Genomic DNA, 27,968 nt, shown 5'->3' with positions numbered 1-27,968 from the left:
GGCTAGAGAGACAGCTCAGTGGGTAAAGGCACTTGTCCCAAGAAAGCTTGAGAAGCAATCCTCAGAATCCACAGGAGGCGAGAATTCTGTAACCCCGGGCCTCCTGTAGGGAGATCGGACTCTGCAGCTCTCCCCTCCATCCCCTACAGTATGCAGAAAAACAAAAGACCTTGTCTCAAACAAGGTAGAGGCAATGACCGACGCCCAAGGTTGTCCTCTTTCTCTACGTCTGCACCGTGGCGTGAACAATTATTGATTAGTTGATAATAGTGGGAACCTTGATTAGGCTTTGCTGTGTTTTTCACATTAATCAACGTGGACCCACATAAAGGCGGAGTCCTTAAATTTGTAATGAGTCTGACAGGAGGGGTACTCGCCTACCCTTTACTCCGCGATCTCCCACTTGGCTCCAAATCGCTATCACCTGACAGCGCCGCAAAGAGAACTGGAGCTAGCCCGGAACCCAGCCGATTCCATGTAGGAGTCTAAGCTCAGTTCCTGCTTCCTCTACCAGGTCGCACACCTTCAACACTCGGCTGGGAGAAGAGGTTGAGTGAGGAGCGAGGGACACAAAGCGACGGGCGGGCTCCCCGCAGGGAGGTCCACGCCCACACCTGCACGCGCATTTCCTAGCTAGCGCGTAGGAGCCGGGGCGACTCCATTCTGAGGGCCCTGGCTGGTGAGTGGGACGCTCCGGATTCCGGAGAAGCCACCTTTGGGCGTGCACCTGAAGGGGGCCCACGTAAAGTCCTCGGCGACCCCAAGCGCCACTCACCTCGGTCACAGCCCGTGGCTTCCACCGCGCTCGCCCCCGCGGCCTAAGCCCCGCCTACGCGACCGTTAGCGCAGCCAGGCTGACCAATCGAACTGACGCAGTCGATGGCCTCCCAGCGGGGCGGGACAACACCACCTGGCGCGCCGGGAAGGCGGGTCCACGCCGCGCTCTATCGTTAGCTCCGCCCACGGGGCGGGGCTTCTTCCCGCCTCCACTCCCACCGGACCCGGACTTGCTGCGGCTACTTTGTAGCAGGCGCTTTGACACTTCCTGGACGCTCCGCCTGATAGTCGCTCAGTCACCATGGTGTTTCTTTGATCCCCGAGAAGCTAGAAATACACACATTTGCGGTTGCAAGTGAAAGTGAGGCCGGGGCTGCCTTATTATCACTGGATGCCTGCGCTCCCTACAGCTCCCCCTCACGCCCTGACTGCGAGCCTTTTTCAGGAACTGTCTGCACGGGGCAACCCCAATAAGCATTTCTTGATAACATTTCACCTTCTCCTTGAATATTTTCAAAGGTCTACGAAGAACTGAGATGCCTGCCTGACGAAGCTCAGTCTAGATAGGCAGTTTGGGCTCCTGTTAGACACTGATAAGACTGGTTAATAAAGGGTTTGTGGCTACAGAGATAAAAGATTACATAAGGACATGAGGCACAACTCTTGCTTCAACTTTAGATAAGCTGAAAAGCCTTGAAAACGATCTATGGGCCTCCAGGTTAATTAAGTCAAGATCTCTAAAGTGGGGCCCACACGTCCAGAGTTTATATGGTTCCCCGAAGTGATTCTAATGTATAGCCAGGAGGGAGAACCAACTGTCCGCTGAGAAATAATTAAGACTGATTCTAAACCTGGTGGGGAAGAGGGACTGGAGATGTAGATCAGTTGGTAGAATTCAGCGTCCGGGAAGCCCTTGGGTTTGATTCTTCAACACGGCCTAAGACAGGCGAGCTGACACGTGCCTGTAATTCCAGAATTTAGGAGGTACAGGCAGATCAGGAGTTCAAGGTCATCCCTGGCTTTATAGCAAAAGTCAAGACCACCGGAAGCTACAGGAGGCCTTGGCTCAAGGAAAAAAATAAAACGAAGGTCCTTCTCCACTCTTTTCAAAAACCAAAAGTGGGTTAAGAAATCCAAAATATGTAAGGGAAAAAAAATCATGTTCGCAGTCTAAAGGATGACCTCGAGTTTTCAGGAATCTACCATCGTTGTCCTTGCAACTTACAGCCACACGGTGGCGGTATTGACAACAGGCATTTCCAGAAGGACTTGGGAAATGCAAGTCCCATCAGGGTCTTAGTGACCCTAATACATCAACTAAAGTGACTCTCTCTGGGTGGTCCAAGGGCACATCTCTTAAGAGAGTACTGCTCTCAAGCCCACGTTTAGGCACACAGTGAGTCTAAACTGTGTGTGTTCTCTGCAAACACATCCCAATCCCTCTATTCCCCCTCATGGCCCCTTCCTTCCCTTTCTATATCTGGATATTCACACTACGGAGCTGACAGATTTTCATTTTCAGCTTCCTAAGACAATCTAACTGCTTACCTTTTCCAGAACAATAGGGTGACTTTCCCAATCTTCTGAGCCAACCCATAGGCCAAACATCCGTGGGTTAGAATTACTTTTGATGTGAGTAATAAAAATCAAACAAACAAACAAAAAACTCAACTAATTCAAACTGCCTTAAACAATAAAGCAATTGATTAGGTCACACAACACAAACCCTAGAGGAGGGAGACGGAGACGTTGACATTGATTAATTCAAACCAATCTCTTTTTTTTTTTTTTTTTTTGGTTTTTGGTTTTTTGAGACAGGGTTTCTCTGTGTAGCCCTAGCTGTCCTGGAACTTACTTTGTAGACCAGGCTGGCCTCAAACTCAGAAATCTGCCTGCCTCTGCCTCCCAAGTGCTGGGATTAAAGGCGTGCGCCACCATGCCCGGCTTCAAACCAATTTCAATGGTTAAGTGGGTCCAGCTGCTATTAGTCTGTGCTGTTGAAAACATGATAAATTCATACTTATTTTCCAGCTGCCTACTTGGAGCAACCAAGACCACATACTTTCTTTTCCTATAGAAACTTCTCCAGTTTTGTGTTTTGTTTTTGTTTGTTTTATTGAGCCAGTTGGACCTGCCAGATATACCCTACCTCCTGATCAGTAATTGCCAGGGAGATGAAGAGGTGGCTCAAGCCTAAATCCCAGAAAGTAAAAAGGAGGCGCCACATTTTTAAATGGTTTCCAAAGTGCTAGTGCTTCTTCCATTATTTTGTTTCAGTCTTCATTGTTGTTTAAAAACTAAATTTAGCTGAGCAGTGGTGGCACACACCTTTAATCCCAGCACTAGGGAAACAGAAATAGTGGATCTCTGAGTTCTGGCCAGTCTGGTCTATAGAGTACATTCCAAGACAGCCAGGGGTATACAAAGAAACACTGCCTTGAAAAAATAGATATTTAGATAGATAGATAGATAGATAGATAGATAGATAGATAGATAGACAGACAATACCAAATTTGGAAAATCAGCCAACCCATTTAAAGAAGAGACCCAAAACAAAGCATAAACATATGACCTATCTCATGTTTTGTTTTGTGGTGAATGCATCTCCAGCTGCTCTCTTAAAGCGATAGTGTCTGTGGTCAAATTGGTGAGAAGCAGCTTATGAAGCTAACCATCATTCAGATACTTCCTGAAAAACCAGGAAAGCAATCTGAGACTTAGAACAAAGCCGCAAGCTCAGTCAGCCAGAACAAGGACGTTTCGTGTTTAAGTTCAAGACCTTTTGTGGTGCCTTGTTCAGACATGATTTCCTGCCATGTAGTCCTGGTAGGTAGATAATAAATGACTCTTCTTCCCACGGGTGTCCTGCCTCTGTGAAATAGTTACAAAACCAAGCCCAAACTGTCTCTCAAGTCCAGCATACCAGAGACTAGAGAGAGGAACTAGCTGGCTGAAGAATCATAGGTCACCTTGTCCAATTCCAGTGTAGATTTCACTGTAGCTTGGAGCGTGAGGCCCAAATATTAAATGCAATTCTTTTCTTCAAGCATAATATTCTTTCAAATAATATTATCTCTTAACATAAACCTTTCTTCTATGTGCCTGAATCCAAATATAAAGCCCGTAACTTCTGAAGGGTTTTTGGGTCCCTGTGTAAAATAGAATAAATATAATCACTGGACTGTTGTTAGAACTGGAGTCACATAGCAAGAACTTGATAGATTATGCCTTATTAGTCTTATAAAAAATAGCTAGATTCCTTGAATTTTATGAGAAAATATTATCCTTTGATAAGCTGTGAGCTGCGACCCCACTAGGCTTTCCTGCTCCTCCCATTCTGAGTTGTTTCTCAGAATTAAGTATTGATAAAAAGAAATCCAGAAGGGGGGCAACTAAGGATTAGGGAGGAAACCAGCCAACCTTGTGTCACCCCTGGAGACGTCCACTCTATACCACCACCGCCTTCATTCTTCCAATAGTCATTTATTATGTGTCTAATCTATAAATAAAAACAAATAACGAAGAGAAAGCTACTAGGAAGTCTTCTGGAGAACTGTAGAGGGATTCTAATTTGGCAACCTGGCTGCTCTGGCTGGAATACAGACGTGCCCTCAGCACACACCTTTAATCCCAAACAATGACGGTAAAGTCGGCTTGTAGAAGAAAGCATTCATGTTTGAAAATGATGCCTAATTGAGTGGCAGACAAAGTGACGACTCAGAGAAAGATTTGGCAGAATAGGATCTGCCCAACGCACAAGCACAGAGAGAGGAAAGGGAAGCTACTTTGAGGGGCAATGCAGAAAGACAGAGAGACAGTTTTGCTGGGACAGTTGTACAGAGACAGGGTGCAGACAGAGAACAAGCTAGACACAGGTGAAGGCAGAATGAGACAGAAAAGGAGAAGGGGACACATTAGAACACAATAGCACATATTGCCAAAGTTAGTCTGAGGCCAACCAGACCAGGTCAGGAGAAGCTGGGAGAAGCCAGATTGAATCAGTGTGGAGAGGAGCCCTGAGTCAGAATAGCTGAGTCAACCAGCCAGCCAGAGTTCAGAAAGAGCTAGAAAGGGTGAGCTTATTCAGCAGTAAGTCTCTGAGGCTGAAAACCTTCCAGGCCTAGAAAGGCTTGTACAGAGACTAGAAGCTTTCAGGACTGGGCCCAACTTAGCAGATGGAGGCCACCAGCCTGGGAGATAACAATCACGTCTGTCAAATAGAAGTTACTTTTACAGGAAATCTTCCATATCAAGGTCAAGTACAAAGCTCTCTCAGCAGAACTGCTGAGGCACAATCTGCTCTGGCATTCAGTCCTATCATTTCCAAGATCTATTAACCTAATCAATAGGTTGTTTCCTCTTGTCAACTCTTGTCTCCTCTCCCAGACTGCACTTGCTTAGTGCCTAGACACCTTATCCACAATATTAATCCCAAAGTTGGAACAACCTTTCCTTACATTGTCATGGAGCTACAGAAATGAGCTGTAAGATGGGGCCACTCAGACTCCTATAACAAAAATGTTTTTGACTGCATAATCTCTAAACCACGAAATGTGTTGCTTTCTGTCCTGGCTGAGAAGTCCAAGATCAAGGTGTCGGAAGATTAAGAATCCAGAGAGGGATTGTTTTGCCTGTCTAAGATGACGCCTTTTTCCTGCCTTCTTATGAAACCAAGGAAAACCTGAACAAATTCTTCACACTTAACCTGTCTTACCTGCTCTTAATTCCAGACTAAACCCTCCGGACTTAACCTACTTCGTGTCCTCCTAGTCGCTTGCTTTTAGCTGGTTTTTAAAACCACCCATTTCAGCGCTGACATTGGGGTCGTCGTAATTGTTAAAGTTTGGTCATGAACACTTAAATCAATTACTCCCTAATCCTTAATCACTTTTCCCCATTCTCCAGTCCGTAAAAATTCCTAAATCCTGTCTTCTCTGGGTTGGCTAATCTTCTCTGTCAGCTTGACGGGATTGAGAAATGCCTAGCGATTTAGTGAGGCAATCTTCGGTGCGATGATGTTTCCAGGGTAGATCGTGAGGACTCTGACCTAATAAATGGGATAGTAATCCCTTGATGATTCACAGTATAGCATGGTTTTATCGGTAGCGGAGGAAAGGTCATAAATGGAGCCTAGTCAGAGGAAGAAGGTTATTGAGAGCATGTTCTTGGATGCTGTCTTGCTCTGGCCTCTTCCTGTACCCTCTTCCCTCTGCCTCCGGTCAGTCACGCCTGCTCTGCTTCCTGGGACCATGGTATGAAGTGGCCCATCCAGCATGCTGACCCTGCCACAGGCAGACTGGCACCTCTGGAATTCTGAGCCCAAATTAACAGTCCCTCCTATAAGTTGTTCGAATCATTTTAGTCACTAATACATGCCCAAAATATTACTATAGGAGACTGACATTCTGGCATATTTTGAACTGATTTTTGTGTATCTGTTTTTTTTTTTTTTTTAAACTAACCAACATAGCCACCTTACAAGAGCAATGAGTGGTCCCCAGAGAGTAGGCCCAACAACAGAATAGACACAGGCGAAGGGATTGAGGGTTTCTGGGGCCCCAGCAGGTTTGAGGACTGTGATCTGAATGCTGGGGTTCTTTCAAATTTTTTTATGTTGAACCCTGACTTCCAACCCAAGTGTTAAGAGGTGGAGCCTTTAGGAGGTAATTAGGTCACAGAGGTTCTGCCTTCATGAACGGAATCGGTGTCTTTATCAAAGAGATGTGACAGGGTCCATTTGCCTTTTTCCACTGCGTGGAGGTTTTGGAACAAGCTCCTGTTCTGTGTGCCTCAAAATGTATCAGAGTCCACCCTAAGGAGTTTGGGTCTTAAAAGAAGTAAAGAATGAGTCTGGAGAATTGCAAGTTTGAGGTCTGTCTGGGTTACAGCGTGAACTTAAGGCCAATTTGAGCAATTTATGAGACATCGAACATCGGCCCAGTCTCCAGTATCACAAGACAGAGAAGAGGAAAGGGATGCCAGAAAGTGGTTTTAGAGAACCAACTTCACGAGCAGATTTACCTTCCACAGGCTTCAGAGCAGCGGGGGTCCTGGGGTTTTGTCCACCAAGCTCACCCCAGCAACGGAGTCAGGCACCCGAGAGGACAGCTCTTAGTAACGTTTGTTGTTGTGCGTTGCTCACAGGGTGGGACTTGATGATGTCGGGGTACAGGCTGAGGAAGGACTGTTTGGAGAACAAAGGCGTCAGGTTAGACAGCTACATGGGTAGGGCCAGGAACGAAGGACCGCAGATCACAGTCTGTAGTGTTCAACGCGCATGCTCCCAGTGCGTCCCGTCCCCAAGCTTGCTGCAGGAGCAAAACTTTGCAGTCTAAGGAATCAGACCCAAGACGTTGCTTTGCTAGGTGGTCGGTCCATAGGCCATAATTTCACAGGTGAGACCACAGCCCAGGTTGGGGAGCAGGGCTCAGCCCGAAGCCACCCATCTATGATAGCTGTGCCCAGATGTCAGTCGTATCTGACCAGGCAACTTGCCTCTCTGTGTTTTCATGTTATGCTACCTAAGAGACTCTAGCAGTGGACATTAATGCTTTGACTATCCCTCCCTACAATACACCCGCCGACGGGCCCCATTCTTAGCTTCTGCTGGTCTGCTTCCTTTTCCCAAACAGTCCCTATTTTCATGCCTTGTTTGTTGTTGTTGTTGTGGTGGTGGTGGTGGTGATGGTGGTAGTGGTGGCAGTGGTCTTGTTGGTGGGTTGTTTTTTTTTTTTTTTAGGTTCAACATGAAAGACAACCGGTAACATCTGTGTTTCTGGGTGTGCTTTCTTTGCCTCCACATGTTGGTTTTCACTTCTGTCCATTGTCCAGCAAATGGCATGATTGCATCCTTCTTCGTGGATAAATAATACTCCATTGTGTTTATATTGCCTTCATTTTCTTTATCCATATACTCGTTAGTGGGCACTTAGGCATATTCCATATCATCTTGACTATTGTACAAACAAACCCAGGCTTGCATCGTAAGTTGAAGCCAGCCTGGAATACATAGCACCCTATCTTTAAAAACAAAATTGATTATTTTCATCTTGGGAGGATTAATTGGTTATTCAGTTACTGTTTTGGCTCATTTTAATGGCTTCGTTTCTGTCCCCTTTGCCCCCTATGTAGCCTGGGGAAAATGAAAATTGCAGCTATCTGGGATGTTATTTTAAGTGATGGAGTCCACAAGATTGAATTTGAACATGGGACCACATCAGGCAAACGAGTTGTGTACGTGGATGGAAAGGTAGGAAAACATAATGTGACTTTGTAAAATATGCTACAGAGAAGTGCTTGCTCGGCCTCACGCCCCTCCCCTTGCCACCTCCCTCCCCCTCTGTAGCACTAGCTGTCCTGTAACTTGCTATATATAGACAGGGCTGGCCTCAAACTCACAGAGATCGTTCTGCCTCTGCCTCTCCTGGGACTGGGACTGGGACTAAAAGTGTGCGCCACCACACCCAGTGAAGCTCACTTTCTTAAGCTTTTATTATTTACATTTTATGTGTAAAGATGTTTCACCTACGTGTGCAGGCCCACCACATGTGTGCTTGGTACCCTCTGAAGACAGACTAAGGCGTCAGATCCCCTGAGTCTGCAGTGACAGCCAGTTGTGAGCTTTCATATGGGTCCTGGGAATTGAACCTGGGTCCTTTGGAAGAACAGCAAGTGCTCATAAATAACCACGGAGCTATCTCTCTATCCCTGAAACTTTTTTTTTTCTTTCTTATCAGTGTAGTTTCTTCATATGCTGGGTCAGGGCGTTTTGTCTGTAAATGCTTAGGTTTTCTCACCTATTTATTTTCCTCTATAAAGCAATCTAATGGCAGTTACAGAATTCAAGACTATGGAACCTGGTATTTAAACTAAAAATGACATTTTCGTTTCAGACAGGATTCAGACCTGACTGGTCTGGAACTATGTAGACAAGCTGGCCTTAAACTCATGGAAACCCACTTCCATCTTTCTCCCCAAGTGCTGGATTAAAGCCGTGTGCCACCACTCCCTGCAAATGATTTTTTTTAACCTTTATATTATGAATTCATAAAGTACAAATAACATTGGCTCTTAATCACTGTTTTATTCTTTGTTCTATTGCTGTGAAGAGACACCATGGCCAAGGCAACTCTTATAAATAGAGCATTTAGCTAGAGCTTGCTTACAGTTTCTCAAGTTTAGTCTATTAGCAGCATGATGGGTAGCCTGGCATCAGGCATGGCAGGTGGTGCTAGAGCTATAGCTGAGAGTCAGATCCTGATCTGTAGGCAGCAGGAAGACTGGGCTTGGTGTGGGCTTTTTTCTTTTCTTTTCTTTTTTTTTTTAAGATTTATTTAATGTATGATGACACTGTAGCTGTCTTCAGACACACCTGAAGAGGACATCAGATCCCATTACAGATGGTTGTGAGCCATCATGTGATTGCTGGGAACTGAACTCAGGACCTCTGGAAGAGCAGTCAGTGCTCTTAACTTCTGAGCCATCGCTTCAGCCCCATGGTGTGGGCTTTTGAAACCTTAAAGCCCGCCTCTAGTGACACACTTTCTCCAACAAGGCCACACCTACTCCAAAAGGCCACACCTCCTAATCCTTACAATCTTTTCAAATAGTTCATTCCCTGGTGACTAAGCGGTCAAACATAGGAGCCTGTGAGAGTCATTCTGAAGAGATCACCTCAATCACCTTGAAGGCTTTTTTTGTTTTTGGGTTTTTTTTTTTGTTTGTTTGTTTGTTTTTTTGAGACAGGGTTTCTCTGTATAGCCCTGGCTGTCCTGGATCTCACTCTGTAGACCACGCTGACCTCGAACTCAGAAATCCACCTGCCTCTGCCTCCCAAGTGCTGGGATTAAAGGCGTGTGCCACCACGCCCAGCTAACCTTGAAGATTTTATCATTTCTTAAATGTTAAATATTAAAATTCCCTTCATTTGCATGTTTTAATCTGTTCTATTCCATCATCTAGGAAGTGATAAGAAAAGAGTGGATGTTCCCTTTAGTGGGCAAAGAAACCTTCTGTGTTGGAGCTGCAAAAAACAAAGCTATCATACGTATACTTTCTGGCAAAGGTTGTGGTTTTAGTTACACTCTGGAAATTGATGGGAAAAGCTTCAGGAAATTCGTGGAGAACAGATCTAAAACTACCAACACCTGGGTATTGCACTTGGATGACAAAGACTTTAGAATTGTTTTGGGTAAGTTGGGACTGTACCTGTGGAATGATTTAGATTTTTTTTATATATATTGAAAATACATATGCTATATTCTGCAGTATATTAGGATTGTGGCCTCCCCTCCCCCATCTTCTCCCAGATCCTCCCCCAAGGCCCTACGGATCCAAACTTCATGCTTTCTTTCTCCATCTCTTTAGAAAACAGAATTTAAAATTTGGAAGGATCACAAGAAACACACAGAGAGATATACACATCAACACAATCAATAAGCACACAAAATTGGAAATGATAACATACAAGCAAAAGACCAGCAAGATTCTTTTTTAAAGCCTAGAAAAAGCAATACGAGAAAGAAAACAATAATCTACAAAAACACCACTGAGTGTATTTTATGTCGGTCATCTGCTGGGTGTGAGGCTACCCTTAGTGTGGTTTGTATACCCAGGGAAACTCCTTTGGAGAAAACTGGTATTTTTCTTTGCAAGCAGCTGTCGGTGGGAGGTTGTTTCTCGGTTAGGGATGGGAGACTGTATTCCACTTGCCCTTCTGTAACCCCATCTAGCTTGAGCGTGTGCAGGCCATATTAGAGTTTATAGTGGCTGTTTAATTATTCCCTCCATAGAGGTAAGTGGAAGATTTGAATAAGACAGAGATCGCAAGCACCGTCTGTTTCTCACGCAGCTCTGTGAGCAAGGCCATCACTCACCCCTCAAGACTTTTGGTTGGTTTTGTTTGTCAGGAGAACAATAAACATGAAAAGTTTTATTTCACTCATTGTTTAACAAGGAAGGATATTAAGGACCAGCTCAAAGGGGAATTTCAAAACAAAGCATAGAGTTGAAGATGTAGCCAGGGGTACAGCACCTGGCAGGCATATGCAAGGTGCAAGGCCCTGGGTTTGTCCCCAGGACCAGATGAAAGCAAAAGCAATACTCCCTCCCCCCAAAAAAAACAACCCCCAATGTATAAACATAGGCAATTATACCTACATACATATGTGCACATGCAATTATATTTGTACATGTATACTTGGGTGCCCAAAAATGCTGAAGTGGATTTGCAAATCAATAGAAAACTTTTTGATGTCAGCAGAGACTTAACCTACCTCCAAATGAGATTCACTGATTTGCATTTCTACGGACAAGAGCCAGTTTCAGTCATTATAATACAATAGTGAACCATCTCAAAGCTACAAGGCAGGGGCAGCAGGCAAGGGAACAAGAGAACAGCAGGAATGGAGGCTGGAGAAATGGCTCATCAGTTCAGAGCACACACTGCTCTTTCAGAGCACAGATCCCGGCATCCATAGCTGGCAGCTCACAACCACCTGTATGTACCTCTAGCTCTAGAGACCTGCCAGCCTCAGCTGGCTTCCTTGGGCACACTTGCACTATGTGCACATACCCACAAACACATGCAGACAAATATGCATAATAAAAGTTTTTTAATGAATCTTTTTTTTAAAGGCATGTTTTAATCCCAGCACTCAGGAGGCAGAGGCGGGAGGATCTCTGTCAGTTTGAGGCCAGCCTGGCCTACATAGGGGATTCTAGGACTGCCAAGGCCTGTCTCCAGCCATCCTCCAGCCTCTGCCTCCTGAGTGCTGGAGTTACAGGTATGTGGCATCATGCCCAGGTTTTTCTTATTTGATGTTGTTCCAGGGGAATCTGGCACCCTCTCTGGCCTCTGTGGGCACCTGGCACACACGTAGTACACAGACATATATGCAAGCCAAACACTCCGACACATACAAATTAAAACACACGTAAAACGTTAACTTTGAATATAGAATTATAATGCTTCAATATTGTTGCTTTTACAGAAAAACCCACTATGGATGTATGGTGTAATGGTAAAATAGTAGAGTCGGTGGTAAGTTATTTATTGTTATTCCTGTCATTCATGATTCCTAGTGCGGCGTGTGTATAAGTGACCGAATGTTACTGCATTTCCTTATTTTAGTACTTTCTCTTTTTTTTTTTTGGAGCTAACCTCAAACTCGATCCTCTTACCTCAGCCTCCTCAACATTGGGGTTGCAAGTGTTGAACTACCACAACCAAGTTCTAGTTCTGTCGACTTTAAAAGTTAACCAAGGGGATCAGAGCAAACCAAAAGGCATAGCAATAATATTTTTTAAAGATTTATTTATTTATTTATTTATCTAATGTATATGAGTACACTGTAGCTGTCTTCAGACACACCAGAAGAGGGCATCAGATCCCATTACAGATGGTTGTGAGCCACCAGGTGGTTGCTGGGAATTGAACTCAGGACCTCTGGAAGAGCAGTCAGTGCTCTTAACCGCTGAGCCATCTTTCCAGCCCCAGTAATAATTTTTTTACACCGAGTTCTGAAAATCTTCGCCAGACAGTCCCTGGGGCAGTGAAAGTTTGCAATCAATCTGCAGGTTGAGCTGGCACAGTCACATACACTACCTTGCCTCTTCCTGCTAGGCTTTCATACTGAGAAGTGCTCACATTTAACAGTTCCTCCTCCAATCCTGTTTGTTCCTCTAGGAATCTCATGTCCCACCCCCACCCCACCCCACCCCACCCCCATTCTGACGATATGCAAATTCTAGCTTCCCATCCTCTAAGCTGCAATGCTGCTAACCTCAGCTCACATGTAGGTAGGAAGGTGTGGCTCCTATTCTCAAAGCACATGGTATGTTCCTAAAAATGGGATGGTTTTGCTTTTACTTTTTTTATTATTATTTTTGTTTGTTTTTGAGGTGAGGTATCTCTGTGTAGGTCCAGCTGATCTAGAACTCACTCTGTAGACCAGGCTGGCCTCAAACTCACAGATTTGAGCATCACTCTCTCGCTCTTTCTCTCTTTCTTTTTTGTTAAAGAAGCAGTAATGAACCCAGAGTCAGATGACGTGGAGGTAGACACACAGGCCAGGAGACTAATGGAATTTGTAGAGGAGTGTTGTCAAGGTAGGAGAAAGGAGGCCCCTCACTCATGGAAGCCAGCCAGGCTCCACTGTCCTCCGCTCAGCTGTCCATGGCTCAGCTGTCCATGGCTCATGTGGCCTCGAGCGAAATGTCTATAGGAATGACTAAAGCTGCCGCTCATAGACGCTCTGTTCCTGCCGAGGTCCACAGAGCTCTTCAGGCCCGCATGGCCAGTGTAGAAGAGCAGTTCGTACCATGCATGTGGTCAGGTACCTGTGGGCCTAGCGCCAGGCCTAGTGGCCCTTCTCCCCCATGCTTCCCCTGGAAGCATCTCGGTTTTCTTGTTTTCTGACATAGTTTTTTCCCTACCCTCTAAGGCCTTTTCAATCTTCCTAATTTTGTGACCCTTTAATACAGTTCCTTATGTCATGGTGACCCCCTAACCATAAAATTGGTTTGGTTGCTGCTCCACCACTGTAATGTTGCTACTGTTGTGAGTAATAATGTAAGTGTCTGTGCTTCCTGATGGTCTTAGGCGACCCCTATGAAAGGTTGTTCAACCTCCAAAGGGGGTCGAGACCCACAGGTTAAGAACCTCTGCTCAAGGCTCTTCTTCCTCTGGGATTTTCCGTTTTCATTTTCTTTCTGTAGATGAGTGCTGTTCAGCAGAAATAGAGTGTGAACCATGCTAAAAAATTAAAGTTTATTAATTTTAATATGCTTAATTTAAATCAGTTTATCAAGACTGTTAAGCCAAGGAGGGAGGCTCATATCTCTAATCCCACAATTTGGTTGGGAGAATGCTGGAGTACGTGGAGCAGGGGGATTACTGCCTGGGCTACAGAATAAGACCGTATTTCAAAAAATCAGAAGGAAGGAGTTATAGTTTATCATGCGATCAATAGCAGAAGTTAACAGTGAGTTATGTACAGTATTAGCAGGTCCACACAAGGTTGCAGAGCAGATATTTTAAACATAGGATGTAAATTTCATTTCTAAGGAGACACATATCAAGGGCTCAATAGAGCTAGTGGCGTCTAGTTTTAGTTGCTAAGTGTATGCTATTATAAACTACTTTATGGCCAGGCATGGTGGTGCACGACTTTATTCCCAGCACTTGGGAGGCAGAGGCAGGCGGATTTCTGAGTTCGAGGCCAGCCAGGGCTACAGAGTGAGTTCTAGGACAGCCAGGGCTACACAGAGAAACCCTGTCTTGAAAAACCAAAAAAAAAAAAAAAAAAAAAAAAAAAAAAGAGTACTTCTACCATGGTCATCGTAAAGATGAAATTAAGAAAGCAGAGGTGTAGCTGAACAGATGGCTCACCAGTTAAGAGAAACTGCCTGCTCTTCCAGAGGTCCTGAGTTCAATTCCCAGCATTGATATGGTGGCTCATGACCATCTATAATGTGATCTAATGCCCTCTTCTGGCATGAGGTATATATGCAGATAGAGCACTCATATACAATAGATAAATAAACCATTAAAAATGGTAAATAAGTAAAAAAAAAAACAGTAAATAAGAAAGAAAGCAGAGGCGAGAGGAGCAGAGATGAAGGTCAGCCTGTGCTACACGGCAAAACCCTGTTTCAAAAATCAAGACAGTTACTGAACATGAGGAAAGAAACTTAATTTGTAAGGAAGCGTCAAAGTATGTATACACAAACTTTAAACTCTGAGTCTGCAGTGCTTCACATTTTACCCATGAACCATTGTGTTATACCACTAGTGCTTTAAGATGACGTCACGGCACGGCTCGGACAAAGAGCTTTCTGCGCCCTGACAACTTCCTCCTTCGCTGTCCTAGGGCGAGTTTGTAGATGACGGGACTGAGACGCACTTCAGCGTTGGGAACCACGGCTGTTACATAAAAGCCGTGAGCAGCGGGAAGAAGAGAGAAGGGATTATCCATACCCTCATTGTGGATAACAGGGAAATCCCAGAGCTCACTCAGTGACACCTTCTTACTGAGTTCTGAGCTGAGGAGGTGACCTCAGAACTTGCTGATGACTGTGGCAATTAAATGTGCTCAATGTGTGCTTATCAATAGATTTAGTCTGCAATGTTTTTATTTTTATTTATTGTTGTTACTTGAAACTGTAATATTCCAATGGTCTGGGGAAAATCATGTGGAATCTTAAAAGTTACACTTTAAATTATATATATATATATATATCTTATTTCTGTACACTCTTGCATGCCATAATGAATACAGAGAAGTCAGAGAGCAGCATTCTGGAGTTGGCTCTCTCCTCCACCACTGCAGGGTCTGAGGATTGAATTTAGGTTGTCAGGCTTGGCAGCAAGCTCCCACTGAGCCAGCTTGCTTGCCCCATAATTCATTTTTTTAAAGGATGTAAAAATGTTTTAAATTTAAATTGAAAAATAATATAGAGACCCAAATCAAGAATGTGGCAGAACCGTACACTCCACTGCAGTACATACGCAAAATAAAATGTCTGCTGTTTCTCAGTGTTTCTACAATTGATCACGTCTTCGTACTTTTTTTTTCTTCCTGTGCAGATACGTTGCCTCTATGTTGAAGCAGGTGGTTCATAATGATAGCAAACATTTTTTTTTCCTGTCTGAAAACATCAAATAGTGTCACATAACAATGTAATTAAAATGCATTTCTAAAGCTGCCTTTATTTTATTCAATCTAATACCATGATGACAAAAATGCAAGAAGGAAAAATGGCAAACCTGTTTACACCCATTAAGTTACCTTTCCTTGGGGAAAGCAAAGAGAGAGCTGTTTCCCTGAGGGAGCCGTTTGCCTGAGGGAGCCATTTGCCTGAGGTAGCACACCAACAGACCAAGGGAATGATTCTATCATACCAAGCTCAGCCTGAAAAGCCTAAGAGTTTACTGATGGTATCTGCAGGATGGGGTGACTCCAAAATCTCATCGCTGGCATCCTGCCTTCCTAGCAAACCTGCCGCTTCCTCTGCTCTCTCACCTGAGAGCACAGGAAAGCCAAAGCCAAACATGGCTGAAATGTCAGCTGAGGGTCAACCATGCCAATACCGCTGCCATAGACCCAGCTCTCACCGCTTGTATCAACTTCATCACCATGACTTCCAGCCAAGAGATTCTGTTGGTGACCACAGCCCCTTGGCTTCACAATTGCCATGCCATACATAATGAAAGTAGCTTTACTGTGAAAACCCCAGACTGCAACAGTACAGATGCATCTTCAGGTGGGGTGACAAACCTTATGGGTGTCCCTGTGACAGAGTGGAGTGCCCCACCCCCACCCGAGGCAAACTCATGAAGAGGCAGCATGGTAAGTGCCCCAGTGTGGTCTGTTACCCTACTGATCTTTGCAAGTCTTTCAGGTACTTGGGAGCTGAAGCAAGGTGCTTGCTCCTTCCTGTATCTGCTCCCAGGAGAAAAGACCTTTACAGAGAGAACAGTCCCATGATACTCTTGGTCACTTAGGAGTTTCAGAAGAGCAGTAGAGATTACTGCCAGGCATAACACAAGTGAACAGTAGAAATTAATTACTCTGCTGGGTGCGGTTGGCACACGCCTTTAATCCCAGCACTTAGTAGGCAGAGGCAGGTAGATTTCTGAGTTCGAGGCCAGCCTGGTCTACAGAGTGAGTTCCAGGACAGCCAGGACTACACAGAGAAACCCTGTCTCAAAAAACCAAAAAAAAAAAAGAAAAAAAAAAGCAGAGGGGAAGGTAATGGGGAATACACGCAAGGATGTGGGGCAACCAAATGAAAACAATATAATTACTTTACAAGTAAAAATGACAGAATAAAACTCAGTACTTTGTATGCTAATTGTGGAGAGCCATGCTGCGAACAATCGCGAGCTGCGAGCAATTGCCATTATAAGATGGCGCTGGCCTCCGCTGTGCCTAACTAGTAAACAAGCCTTGTACGCAGGTGCGAGAGTGAACTCACTCCTAGTCACTGCCCATTCTCCGGGTGTAGTAATGGGGTGATGGGCGAGCAACGAATCAGGAGCTGTCACGCCACATCAGGTGCTGAAACGTCACTCTGTGGGTTATATAAGCAGCGTCATTTTCTGGGTTCGGGGTCTTCCCTCCTGAGAAGTAAGCAATAAAGCTTTTGCCGCAGAAGATTCCAGTTGTCCCGAGTGTGTTCTTGCCGGCGGGGACAAAAGCTCGGGCAAACCATTCAGCCGGACAAGATGGTGCAGTTCCCTAATCCCAGCACTCAGGAGGCAGAGGCACTTAGATCTCTGTGCGTTCCAGGCCAGCCTGGTTCACAAAGCAAGTCTAGGACAGCCAGGCTTCTTACAACAGAGAAACCCTGTCTCAAAGATTTCAGTTAGCAACTTTGGCCACATTTCAGGTACTCAAAGTCACCTGTGGCCAATGGCTATTACCATAGATAATGTAGACACAGACTGTCCACTATCACTCCAAGTTCTGCTGGACAGCACCTATCCAGACACTGCCTCAGGCTTTGGGAGCCTAGTAATAGCCTAGGAAGAGTTGAATCTCAGGGCGTCCAAAAATACCACCCACACCCTTTAATGCTTTATGAGGACCTGACATAGTTCCAAGAGAAACTGGACAGGCATGAGGCAGACACAAGTTCCAACACCAGTGAAGAGGAACTCGGGGTCAGGAGACATGGGAGGAGGATGGCTTGGCCAGGTCTAAGACAAGGAACCAGCATACATGGTGACAAGGGGGCCCATGAAGAGCCTTTACCGCCAGCTTTCTTTAATATCGTTTATTTTAATGTCTTTACAACTGTCAGCTCAAAATACCTTTACCAACTCCTCCATTCTCTTTCTCTCTCTCTCTGTGGTGTGTGTGTCTGTCTGCCGGTCTGTCTGTCTGTCTGTCTGAGTAGCCAGACCATGATACCATGCATACAAGAGCAAGCACTTGTATAATAGCAACTATTATATTCCCAGTCCCTTCCAAAACTTTTGCATGTGACAAAGTCTCATCACTCCCCAAGATGACCCAGAATTCTTAAAACACCAACCTCTGCCTCCTCCGGACTGGGATTCCATTCCATAGGTCAAGTCAACACTTGTGTCAAAACACTCATAAAAATAATCAGGGCTGTAGAAATGGCTCAGTTAGTAAAACCTTTTGCTTTGAATCATTCATAAGGACAGTGTTCAATCCCCAAGAAACCATAAACTCATTCATATATATTTTTTCACCCAATCAGTTCTGTTCCTTTAAGAAACATAACTAATACAATGATATTTCTATATATAGAATATATGTGAAAAAATATATGTGTATACACACACACACACACACACACACACTATTAGGCTATTTCATAAAAGGTGGTCTGGGTAGTCTAGCAATGGCTGCCTGACTATGGAAAGGCATAGAGTTCCATGGTTGTTTGTCCACAAAGCTGAGTGTGTCAGCTTCCCCAAGCAGCACTAGAGTTCTGGTGGATTCCTGGAGAGTTGCAGGTTTTCAGTCTATATGGGGATCCTAAAGAATCTGGATCATAATACTGGCCACAGAAACAAGATAGATGAACTTGCCAGAGAAAGTGAGGGCATGCAAGCCAAAAGCAAGCTTCTATCTTCCATGTCCTTCTTGTATGTGAGCTGCCACCAGAGGATGTGGCCCAGATTTCAGATGGATTTTCCTGCTTCAAATAATCTGATTAAGAAATCCTTCATTGCTAGGTGGTAATGGCACACACCTTTAATCACAGCACTTAGTGGGCAGAGGCAGGCAGATCTCTGTGAGTTTGAGGCCAGCCTGGTCTACAGAGTTCCAGAAGAGCCAGGGATACATAGTGAGACCCAGCCTCAAGATCCCAAGGGGGTGAGGGGGAGGGAGGGAGGGAGAAGGAAAGAGGGAGAGAGAGAGAGAGAGCGCGCGCTGCACAGGTGTGCCCAGCTTGGGTTTTATTGAGTCTAGATGTAGTCAAGTTGACAACTAAAATTAGCCCTCAGAGTTAGTGTGCTGGTACCTTTGAAATCCCAGTGCTGGAAAGATGGAGACAGGAGTTTCCCTGGGGCTCCTTAGCCAGCCAGTCTAACCTAATTGATGAGCCCCAGGGCAATGAGAGACCCTGTCTCCAGGGAGGCAGACAGTGTTCCTGGGGATGGCGCCTGAACTTGTCTTCTGGCCTCTATACACAGGCACACACACATGCTCACACTTGACCATGAACACTTACACACCCTCTTACACAGTAAAAACATCTATATTTAACAAGCTAAGCATGTGCTGGTACTCCAGAGGTGGAGGCAGGAGGATCAGGTATTAAAGCGTATCCTTGGTTACATATTAAATTTAAGGACAACCCAGGCTACATGTGAACCTGTATCAAGCAAATTTACTAAGAAATCCAACTGCTATTCCCTCTGCTCCACTGCCCCCGGAAACCAGGAGAAGAACAAAATCCAACTCTGAGGGACGCTAAACTTAGCTGCATCTTTTTTTTTTTTTCCAGGTTTTTTCATGTTGTGATTTGGTTTCATTTTCCCTTTAATGGCCATATTCTTATCTGGTTCAAAAATGTTTTACATTGCATCCAGAACAACAATTTAAAATTTTTGTGTGTGTTGAACTCTAGCCTATGATTTTTATTTTCATCCATCTTATGCAACCCTGAACATGCCAGGATGGTTTGGTTCTGTCTTCCTGCAATCACACTGTGAGAATGTCGTTTTGACTTAACTGGTGAGTCATGTTTCAGATTTGTTTTTAATGGAAAGCTGCATGCTGGTGTGGAAGCAGTGTATAGGTCTGAAATCTGCCACAGCGTGAATGCAAAGATAATGAAAAGTGTAGACTCGCCATACAAAACCCTCAGCAGTCAAGTTGTCTAATCCCAGCACTTGGGGAGCCTGAAAGCAGAGCAATTGTTACTACCTAGTGAGATCTAACCTCAAAACACCCACAGCAACAAAAACGACTAGTTTCCAAAATGATCGATGACCTCAAAGATGATTAAAGCACCCAGTTGACAGCTTGGAATGAGGCTCAGTTGGTTAAATGCTTGCCTACTGTGCACAAGGCTCTAGTTTTCAATCCTCAGCACTACCAAAAAATAGAAAAAATTTTTTAAAATTTTTAAAAAGTGTGCATGGAGCTGGAGAGGCAGCTCAGTGGTTAACGGCTGCTCTTCCAGAGGACTTGGATTCAATTCCTAGCACCCACAACTGTCTATAACTCCAGTTGCAGGAGATCTGACACCCTCACACAGACAGACCTAAATGCAAGCAAAACACCAATGCACATAAAATAAAAATAAGTCATTTTTAAAAAGCTTATGATGTATTATATGCCTATAGTCTAGGACTCAGAGGGTGACAGCAGGAGAACCATAAATCCAGTGTCACCCTTGACTACATAAGGAGTCCAAGGGTGGTCAAAAAGCAAACAGAATACAATTAAATGAAGTAAGGAAGTCAATAAAGAAGATGATAAAGTCAGCAACATGGATGAGAATTTCGGTGGCATGAACAAAATATTGCAAGAAAATTTATATCTTGAAAAGAATAACGTTTGGGGAGAGAAAACCTTTATCAAGTAAAAGCAAAGTGGCAAGCAGCACCAGTAGGCTAGACCAAGCAGAGGCCAGCATCACCAGTGGGCACACCAAGCAGAGGCACCAGTGAGCTAGACTGTACTGGCTAGTTTTGTGTCAACTTGACACAGCTTTAGTTATCACAGAGAAAGGAGCTTCAGTTGAGGAAATGCCTCCATGAGATCCAGCTGTAAGGCATTTTCTCAATTAGTGATCAAGGGGGAAAGGCCCCTTGTAGGTGGGACCATCTCTGGGCTGGTAATCTTGGTTCTATAAGAGAGCAGGCTGAGCAAGCCAGGGAAGCAAGCCAGTAAAGAACATCCCTCCATGGCCTCTGCATCAGCTCCTACTTCCTGACCTGTTTGAGTTCCAGTCCTGACTTCCTTGGTGATAAACAGCAGTATGGAATTGTAAGCTGAATAAACCCTTTCCTCCCCAACTTGCTTCTTGGTCATGATGTTTGTGCAGGAATAGAAACCCTGACTAAGACATAGACCAAGCAGAGGCCAGCATCACCAGTGGGCTAGACCAAGCAGAGGCCAGCATCACCAGTGGGCTAGACCAAGCAGAGGCCAGCATCACCAGTGGGCTAGACCAAGCAGGGGCCAGCATCACCAGTGGGATAGACCAAGCAGGGGCCAGCATCACCAGTGGGATAGACCAAGCAGGGGCCAGCATCACCAGTGGGATAGACCAAGCAGGGGCCAGCATCACCAGTGGGATAGACAAAGTAGAGGACCACAGATTCGAGCTGGAGGATAAAATGGAGAAAATACTACATTGAGACAAAGCACGGGGAAAAGTAAACAAGTATGAACATGTCTTTCAAACCCCTGAGGACAGACTGGAGAGATGGCTCAGCAGTTAAGAGCACCGACTGCTCTTCCAGAGGTCCTGAGTTCAATTCCCAGCAACCACATGGTGGCTCACAACCATCTGTAATATGGTCTGATGCCCTCTTCTGGTGTGTCTGAAGAGAGCAATGGTGGTGTACTCATATGTATAAAATAAATAAATCTTTAAAAAACAAAAGAAAACAAAACAAAACCCAAACCAAAACAAAACAAAAACCCTGAGGACATGATCAAAAGACTAAACTTAAGAACCCATCGGGTACAAGAGGTGCTGGGATACAAACCAGAGACACAGATAACTAGAGAAAGTATAGCAGAAAAAGAATTCAAACTTGGGGAAAGATATGGATGTTCAAACACAAGAGACACCAGTGTTCCAAATACAAACAGAAGAGAACTTTATCTACAACTTTATCATTAAAAATTACTTTATATTTAGTGATATGACTTAAAAACACACGATTAAAAATATAAAACAGAGCCGGGCATGGTGGCACACGCCCTTAATCCCAGTACTTGGGAGGCAGAGGCAGGCAGATTTCTGAGTTCCAGGACAGCCAGGGCTATACAGAGAAACCCTGTCTTGAAAAACCAATAAATAAATAAATAAATAAATAAGGCCAACAACCTTACAGAAGCAAACTCCGAAGAGTAACATTAGACTTCTCGCATGCAGGAACTCCTGGAATGGGGTGATCCATGCCCTGACACTAAATAACTGCACCCACAGTGTTGCTATGTCTGGCAGAAGTATGTTGTAAAATTGATGGGCAAATAAAAACCACCCAAGATAACCACTAACTGAAACGATTTGTGATCACTCATCCAGCTCTGCAGAAAACATTCAAAGGAATCCTAAACATGACAAAGAAAGGCCCCCAGTCACAAGTGTGAGCATAAGCCTGGCATAGTGGCACACACCTTTGTCCCAGCACTAGAATGGCAGAGGCAGGAGGGTCTTTGTCTATATAGAAAGTTTCAGGATCGGTGGGGCTACGTAGAGACCTTGTCTCAAAAAACTACAAACCAAACCAAACCAAACCCAAAAACCAGAAAAGCCATTCTATTCACAAAAGCCTCAAGAAGAAATGCCTGAGAATTAGCCTGCCTAAGGGGAGGACTAGCCTCTAAATGAAAACTTTAAACGATTGACAAAAGACATCAAACAGGACACACACAAAAAAACCGGAAGTGTCTGTATCTACTTATGAACCAGCTGGATGGATATCGTGAAAGTTACTGTATCATCAGAAGCGATATAGAAGGAGCTGGGGTGAGCTCAGGTCACAGAGTGCTTATCTGAAATGCACACACTCCTGGGCCCAGTCTCCAAAACTGTGTAAACTGGGTGTCTTAGTCAGGGTCTCTATTCCTGCACAAACATCATGACCAAGAAGCAAGTTGGGGAGGAAAGGGTTTATTCAGCTTACACTTCCATACTGCTGTTCATCACCAAAGGAAGTCAGGACTGGAACTCAAGCAGGTCAGGAAGCAGGAGCTGATGCAGAGGCCATGGAGGGATGTTCTTTACTGGCTTGCCTCCCCTGGCTTGCTCAGCCTGCTCTCTTATAGAACCAAGACTACCAGCCCAGAGATGGTCCCACCCACAAGGGGCCCGTCCCCCTTGATCACTAATTGAGAAAATGTATCTCATGGAGGCATTTCCTCAACTGAAGCTCCTTTCTCTGTGGTAACTCCAGCTGTGTCAAAGTTGACACAAAACTAGTCAGTACACTGGGCTTGGTGGTGCATGCTTTCAATCTCAGCACTCAGGGGATAGAGTCATCTTAAGGTTATCCTTGGCTATACGGTGAGTTCAAATCCATCTTGGACTACATGAAATTCTGTCTAAAAATATAATTTTTTAAAAAGTAAGAGAAAAATAAAAATAAAGTCTAATGGCATCCTTCCTTGAAAAGGAAAAAAAAATTAAATTCATATGGACCCACACAAGAATCCAGGTATTTAAAGCAGTTCTGATAAGAAGGAACACGGGCTACAGAATGAGAGGAAAGACTTCCAGCTATCCATTTGTGATGGTTAGCTCTAGCTGTCAACTTGACATAACCTCGAGTCACCTGAGAAAAGAGTCTTAATGAAGGACTGCTACTGTGGGTGTGCCTGTCAGGAATTATCTTGATGACATGAATTGAAGTAGGAAGTGCCTACTGCAGGTGGCACCAGACAGGGGGTCCAAAACTGCATGAGGGATTGAACATAAACATATCTGCACTAAGCTTCTCCTCTCTGCTTCTTAACTATGAATGGGAGGTCACCAGTTCTCTCAAGCCCCTGCTGCTGTGACGTGTATCTGTAAGCTGGCACTGTGAGAGAAAAAAAGAATTGTTTTCTCGCCTATTTCTCAGAGTATGCTCTCACAGCAACAGGAAACAGAGCTGCTGTCTGACATGACTAATAATATTTAGACTATGTAAAAATAAAATAAAATAAAAATTAGGCATAAAAAAATTATTCATCGGTGTTTGTCCACAGGGAGATGGCGGTGGTCTCAATGTCCGTGTCACTAAGACAGGTGTTGTCGGGGCAAAGAGCAGTGGCTACACCTGCCATTTCTGTCCTCAGAGTTCCATCCAGGCTGTTGAGCATCCACATGGAAGCTGGCACAGGATCAAACTGGGGACACACAGCTCGTAACAGTTGATGAGAAATTGGATATCACTACTCTAACTGGTGTTCCTCGAGAGCACATCAAAACCAGAAAGATCAGCCTCTTTGTTCTTGCTCACAATAACATGCAGCCTGGAGTAAGCAACACAAAGCATGGAAGATGGTGTTTGATACCAGGGAGAAATGGGAAAAATCCTTGGATGGGTTGGGCATCAACAGCTGATCCCCTCTCCAACATGGTTCTGACCTTCAGTACCAAAGAAGATGCAATTGTCCTTGCAGGAAAAAAAAATGGATGGAGCTATGACATGGAAGAGAAGATCCTGAAACCCAAGTCCAAGTCTTGTGGTGCAAACGTTTTTCTGAACAACAGAACAAGAGTGTCTACAAAATAGGTTGGCGCTGGCTACATTTCTGCTTGACTGTGACAAAAGTGTCAGCTATGAACTATAGTCCATGGATATGCACCTCTTAATCTCCTGATAAATATGTCCTTTAAACTATAAAAAAATATTCATCAATAAATGGGTTCACGAGAAATACAAATGGCCTGCAAATACATGAAAAAAAATGTCCAATCTCCTCAGTCCTCGGGGCATTGGAAATCAAAGTGACATTGAGATTCTACTTTACCCTTGTCAGAATGGCTATCATCAGGGGGAAAAATACTTTCAAATGGGCTGAGAATATAATCCAGTGGTAGAGCAATTGCCTAGCATGCATGAGATCCTAGGTTCATATCCCAGCACAGGAAAAATATACTGTCAAGGATGTAAGAGCTTTTCATGTACTTGGCAAGAATATAGATAGCAGATTACTCAACAATCTAAAAGTAGAACTATCTTACGCCAGCTAGGCCACTCATGAGAATGTATCTATTGGGCTCTAAATCAACTTCTCTTAGTTAAAGTAATTACTGCCATGATGAAACACCATAATCAAAACAGCTTGGGGAGAAAAGGGTTTATTCGGCTTATGTTTCTTGAGTCACCATCTTTAAGGGAAGGCACAGAGGGAATTCAAACCTTGCAGAAATCTGGAAGCAGGAGCGGATACAGAGACCATGAAGGAGTGCTGCTTACTGGCTTGCTCCTCATGGCTTGCTCAGCTTGCTTTCTTATAGCACCTAGGACCACCATCCATGGGTAGCACCTCCACACAATGGGCTGAACCCTCCTACATCAATCACTAATAAAGATGTTCTGCAGGCTTCCCTACAGCCCCATCTTTGATCAGTTTAGGTTCCCTCCTATCAGATGACTTCAGCTTGTTGACAAGTTGACATAAAACTAGCCAGCATATGAATATAGCACAAAGATACCTGTGCATCAATGGTTAATGCTTCACTATTCAAAACAGCTAATATGTGGAACCAGATTACAGATGCATAGATAAAGAATGTGAGTTATGGGCTGGAGAGAGGACTCAGAGGTTAAAAGCAATTTCCAGCAACCACATGGTTGGCTCACAATCATCTATAACGGGATCTGATGTCCTCTTCTGATGTGTCTGAAGACATCGAAACAGTGTATTTATATACATAAAATAAATAAATAAATCTTCTTTTAAAAAAAGAATGTGAGTTACACACAGACATACATAATAGTTTTTATTTAGTCATAAAGAATAGCAGAATTTGCCAGGTGGTGGTGGCACATGCCCTTTAATCCCAGCACTTGGGAGGCAAAGGCAGGCAGATCTCTAAACCAACCTGGTCTACAATTCCAGGACAGCTAGTGTATGTAGTCCCTGGGTGGCACAAAAGTCATTGCATCACAAAAATCTGTCAAAGCGGCAGCAGGCCCCTCCTTCCCATCCCAGCCTATGACTTCTGGAGTAAAATGTCCCACAGGAGCTGTCCAAAATGGCTGCTCCTGTAGAAATGGCAACACCACAACATCTCAGCCTGCAGCTCAGCCTGAAGCTGCAGGAGCTGTCCATGGTGGCGAACCCCCTTTCCCACCACAGAGGGAGCCGCCCCTCAAGAGCTGTCCACAGTGGCAGTACCTCCTCTCCAGCCTCCCCTCCCCGCAGCAGCCCCACAGAGATAGCGCCTCAGCCAGGAAAAGCTTCCAACCCATGGGCCTGGTGCAGGGAAAGGGGGAGAAAAAAAGCCAACAATCCCTGAGCAGGAAAACTCACCAATCCTTGAGCTTTTCACAACCCCACCACCACCAATCGCTAAGCAGGAAACCCATAAATCCCCTGAACAGGAAAATCCACCAATCTCTGATCCCCTTCCAAGCTCAGGACTTGAAATCCCACCAATCCTCACTCTGGATATCCCTGTGTGAGAAGCTCCACCCCCTCTCCTACACAAGCACTGCCCCTTTGTCCAGTTCCCTGCTGTCTGCTCCCAGGAGCAGAGGGCAGCCACCCCTGCACTTGTCCCTCCACACCCTTGACCCTCCAATACATCTCTTTCATGAGATTTGCTTCCTGTGTTCTTGGAAGAAGCCAAGAAGAAAAGAAGCAACGAAGAGAAGGAGCCAGGCCAAGGCTCCTCAGCTCAGCTGGGAATCCCCTCCCCTGGGAGCTGCAAAGCCTCTGCTGAGGAGAATTCCTCTCAGAGCTGTGCGGTTCCTGGGCTTCCGAGTCCCAGGATGCCCCCACCCCCACCCCTCTTCCACGCAGAAACACTGACAGCCAGGGCTACACAGAGAAACCCTGTCGAAAAAAAAAAAAAAAAACTAGTATTATACAAGGCATGGCCATATTACAGATTATGCCTATAGTCCAAGCATGAGAATGCAGAGGCAGAAGGATTGCTCCAAGTTCAAGGTCTACTTGGTCTACATAGCAAGTTTTAGTCATGGCTACATAGAGAGATGCTGTCTATCTAAACAAAAAATAAAAACAAAACAAAACAAAAAAAAAGGTGAAATTGGGTAATTATTAAGAAAATGGATAGAAATGGTGATTACCATGCTAAATGAAATATGCCAAAAAGATAAATATCATATGCTTTCTCTCACATATGGAATCTAAGTATTTATATATATATATATACATATATATAAAAAACCCTGCACTAGGGAGGCAGAGGTGGACAGATCTCTGTAAATTCTAGGCCAGCCAAAGGCTACACAGTGAGACCCAGTGACTTAAAAGTGGAGAGTGCTATAGGGGTGGGGGTGGGGTCTCATCTAATGGAAGAGGGGGAGGTGGGACGAACAAGGGGGAGTAGTGGGGATTAAATATGAGCAAAGTACACGTTATGCCTGTGTTACGATAGCACAATGAAGGGCTGGAGATGATGCTTAATTGGAAGAGTGTTTGCCTTGAAAGCAAAAGTATTTTGAGTCTCTACATTTTAGATGCTGGGCGTGGTGGCACACCTGTCACTCCATCACCAGAGAACCAGGGATGTGGAAGCAGAAGGAGCAGAAGTTTCAGCTTATCCTTTGCTATATACCAAGTGTGAAGCTAGCCTGGCATTCTTGAGATTCGATCTCATTTGCAATAATAATAATAATAATAATAATAATAATAATAATGATGATGACAACAACAACAACATGGAGCTGGAGAGATGGTCCAGTGGTTAAGAGCACTGGTTGCTCTTCCAAAGGACCCAGGTTCAATTCCCAACACATTGCAGCTCAAAACCATCTGTAACTCCAGTTCCAGGGGAATCTAACATCGTCACACAGACACACATGCAGGCAAAACAATCTGCACATAAAAAAAAAGAGAGAGAGATCATAAGGACACTTATTTTGTATATTCATTAGAGAGAGAGAACATTTCTTCACACATAAAACCATCAAGGTCACAGGTAGCCCAGTTTAAAAAAAAAAAAGGAACAAAATAGTTAAAAAGGCATTTCAGAAGGGAGAAGATCCAAGTCGATAAAAGCAAATATGAAAAAGCTACTTACTACTAGTTAGGTGTAGAAGTCTAATTGAGAAATCTCCCTCAGGGGCTTGTCTGAGCGGTTGGTGATACTGTCTGGGACAGTTTAAGAGGCCGGGTCTTGCTTGGGGAAGTTTATCACTGGGGCCAGGCTTTGAGAATTTGTAAACTCCCTCACCTCTGTTTTGCTCTCTCTGCTCTGTGTTTGTGATTGACATGTGGTTTCTCAGCTTCCTGTTCTAACCACTCTGCCTTCCTGCTGCCATGCCTCCTTACCTGACAGAC

General features: G+C 44.5%; 2 protein-coding genes and 1 pseudogene across 20 annotated transcripts in view; 2 read left to right on the top strand and 1 right to left on the bottom strand.

Annotated features, from left to right (window-relative positions):
* Nucleotides 1–27,968, bottom strand: part of Cep70 (centrosomal protein 70) — a 142,296-nt gene that overhangs the window by 81,614 nt on the left and 32,714 nt on the right. For 5 of the 19 annotated variants that reach the window (XR_003947990.1, XR_003947989.1, XR_003947988.1 and 2 more), the window contains exon 1: nt 776–1,079. The gene's annotated coding sequence lies outside the window, so the exon portion shown is untranslated. Of the gene's footprint in view, nt 1–381; nt 1,105–6,798; nt 6,962–27,968 lie in introns of those variants that run through there. The other 14 variants (XM_017313546.2, XM_030244539.1, XM_030244541.1 and 11 more) reach the window with 10 other exon arrangements.
* Nucleotides 7,027–14,890, top strand: Faiml (Fas apoptotic inhibitory molecule like). Its single transcript, NM_001244762.1, has 5 exons — nt 7,027–7,172; nt 7,909–8,026; nt 9,739–9,967; nt 11,769–11,818; nt 14,649–14,890. The coding sequence occupies exons 2-5, from the start codon at nt 7,919–7,921 to the stop codon at nt 14,796–14,798; spliced, it is 537 nt and encodes a 178-aa protein (NP_001231691.1). The 5' UTR covers nt 7,027–7,172; nt 7,909–7,918; the 3' UTR covers nt 14,799–14,890.
* On the top strand, nt 23,698–24,223 carry Gm2950 (annotated as a pseudogene).

This window comes from Mus musculus, chromosome 9, assembly GCF_000001635.26.
Source record: "Mus musculus strain C57BL/6J chromosome 9, GRCm38.p6 C57BL/6J".
NCBI lineage: Eukaryota > Metazoa > Chordata > Mammalia > Rodentia > Muridae > Mus > Mus musculus.
The sequence above is the reverse complement of the archived record's forward strand: the minus strand, read 5'-3'. Positions and strand labels throughout refer to the sequence as shown.

Excerpts from the sequence above, each read along its gene's own strand:
- Faiml (NM_001244762.1), top strand. The coding sequence starts at position 7,919 with ATGAAAATTGCAGCTATCTGGGATGTTATTTTAAGTGATGGAGTCCAC. Across the intron at positions 8,027-9,738 it reads TTGTGTACGTGGATGGAAAG|GAAGTGATAAGAAAAGAGTG; the intron begins GTAGGAAAACAT and ends TCCATCATCTAG. Across the intron at positions 9,968-11,768 it reads AGACTTTAGAATTGTTTTGG|AAAAACCCACTATGGATGTA; the intron begins GTAAGTTGGGAC and ends TTGCTTTTACAG.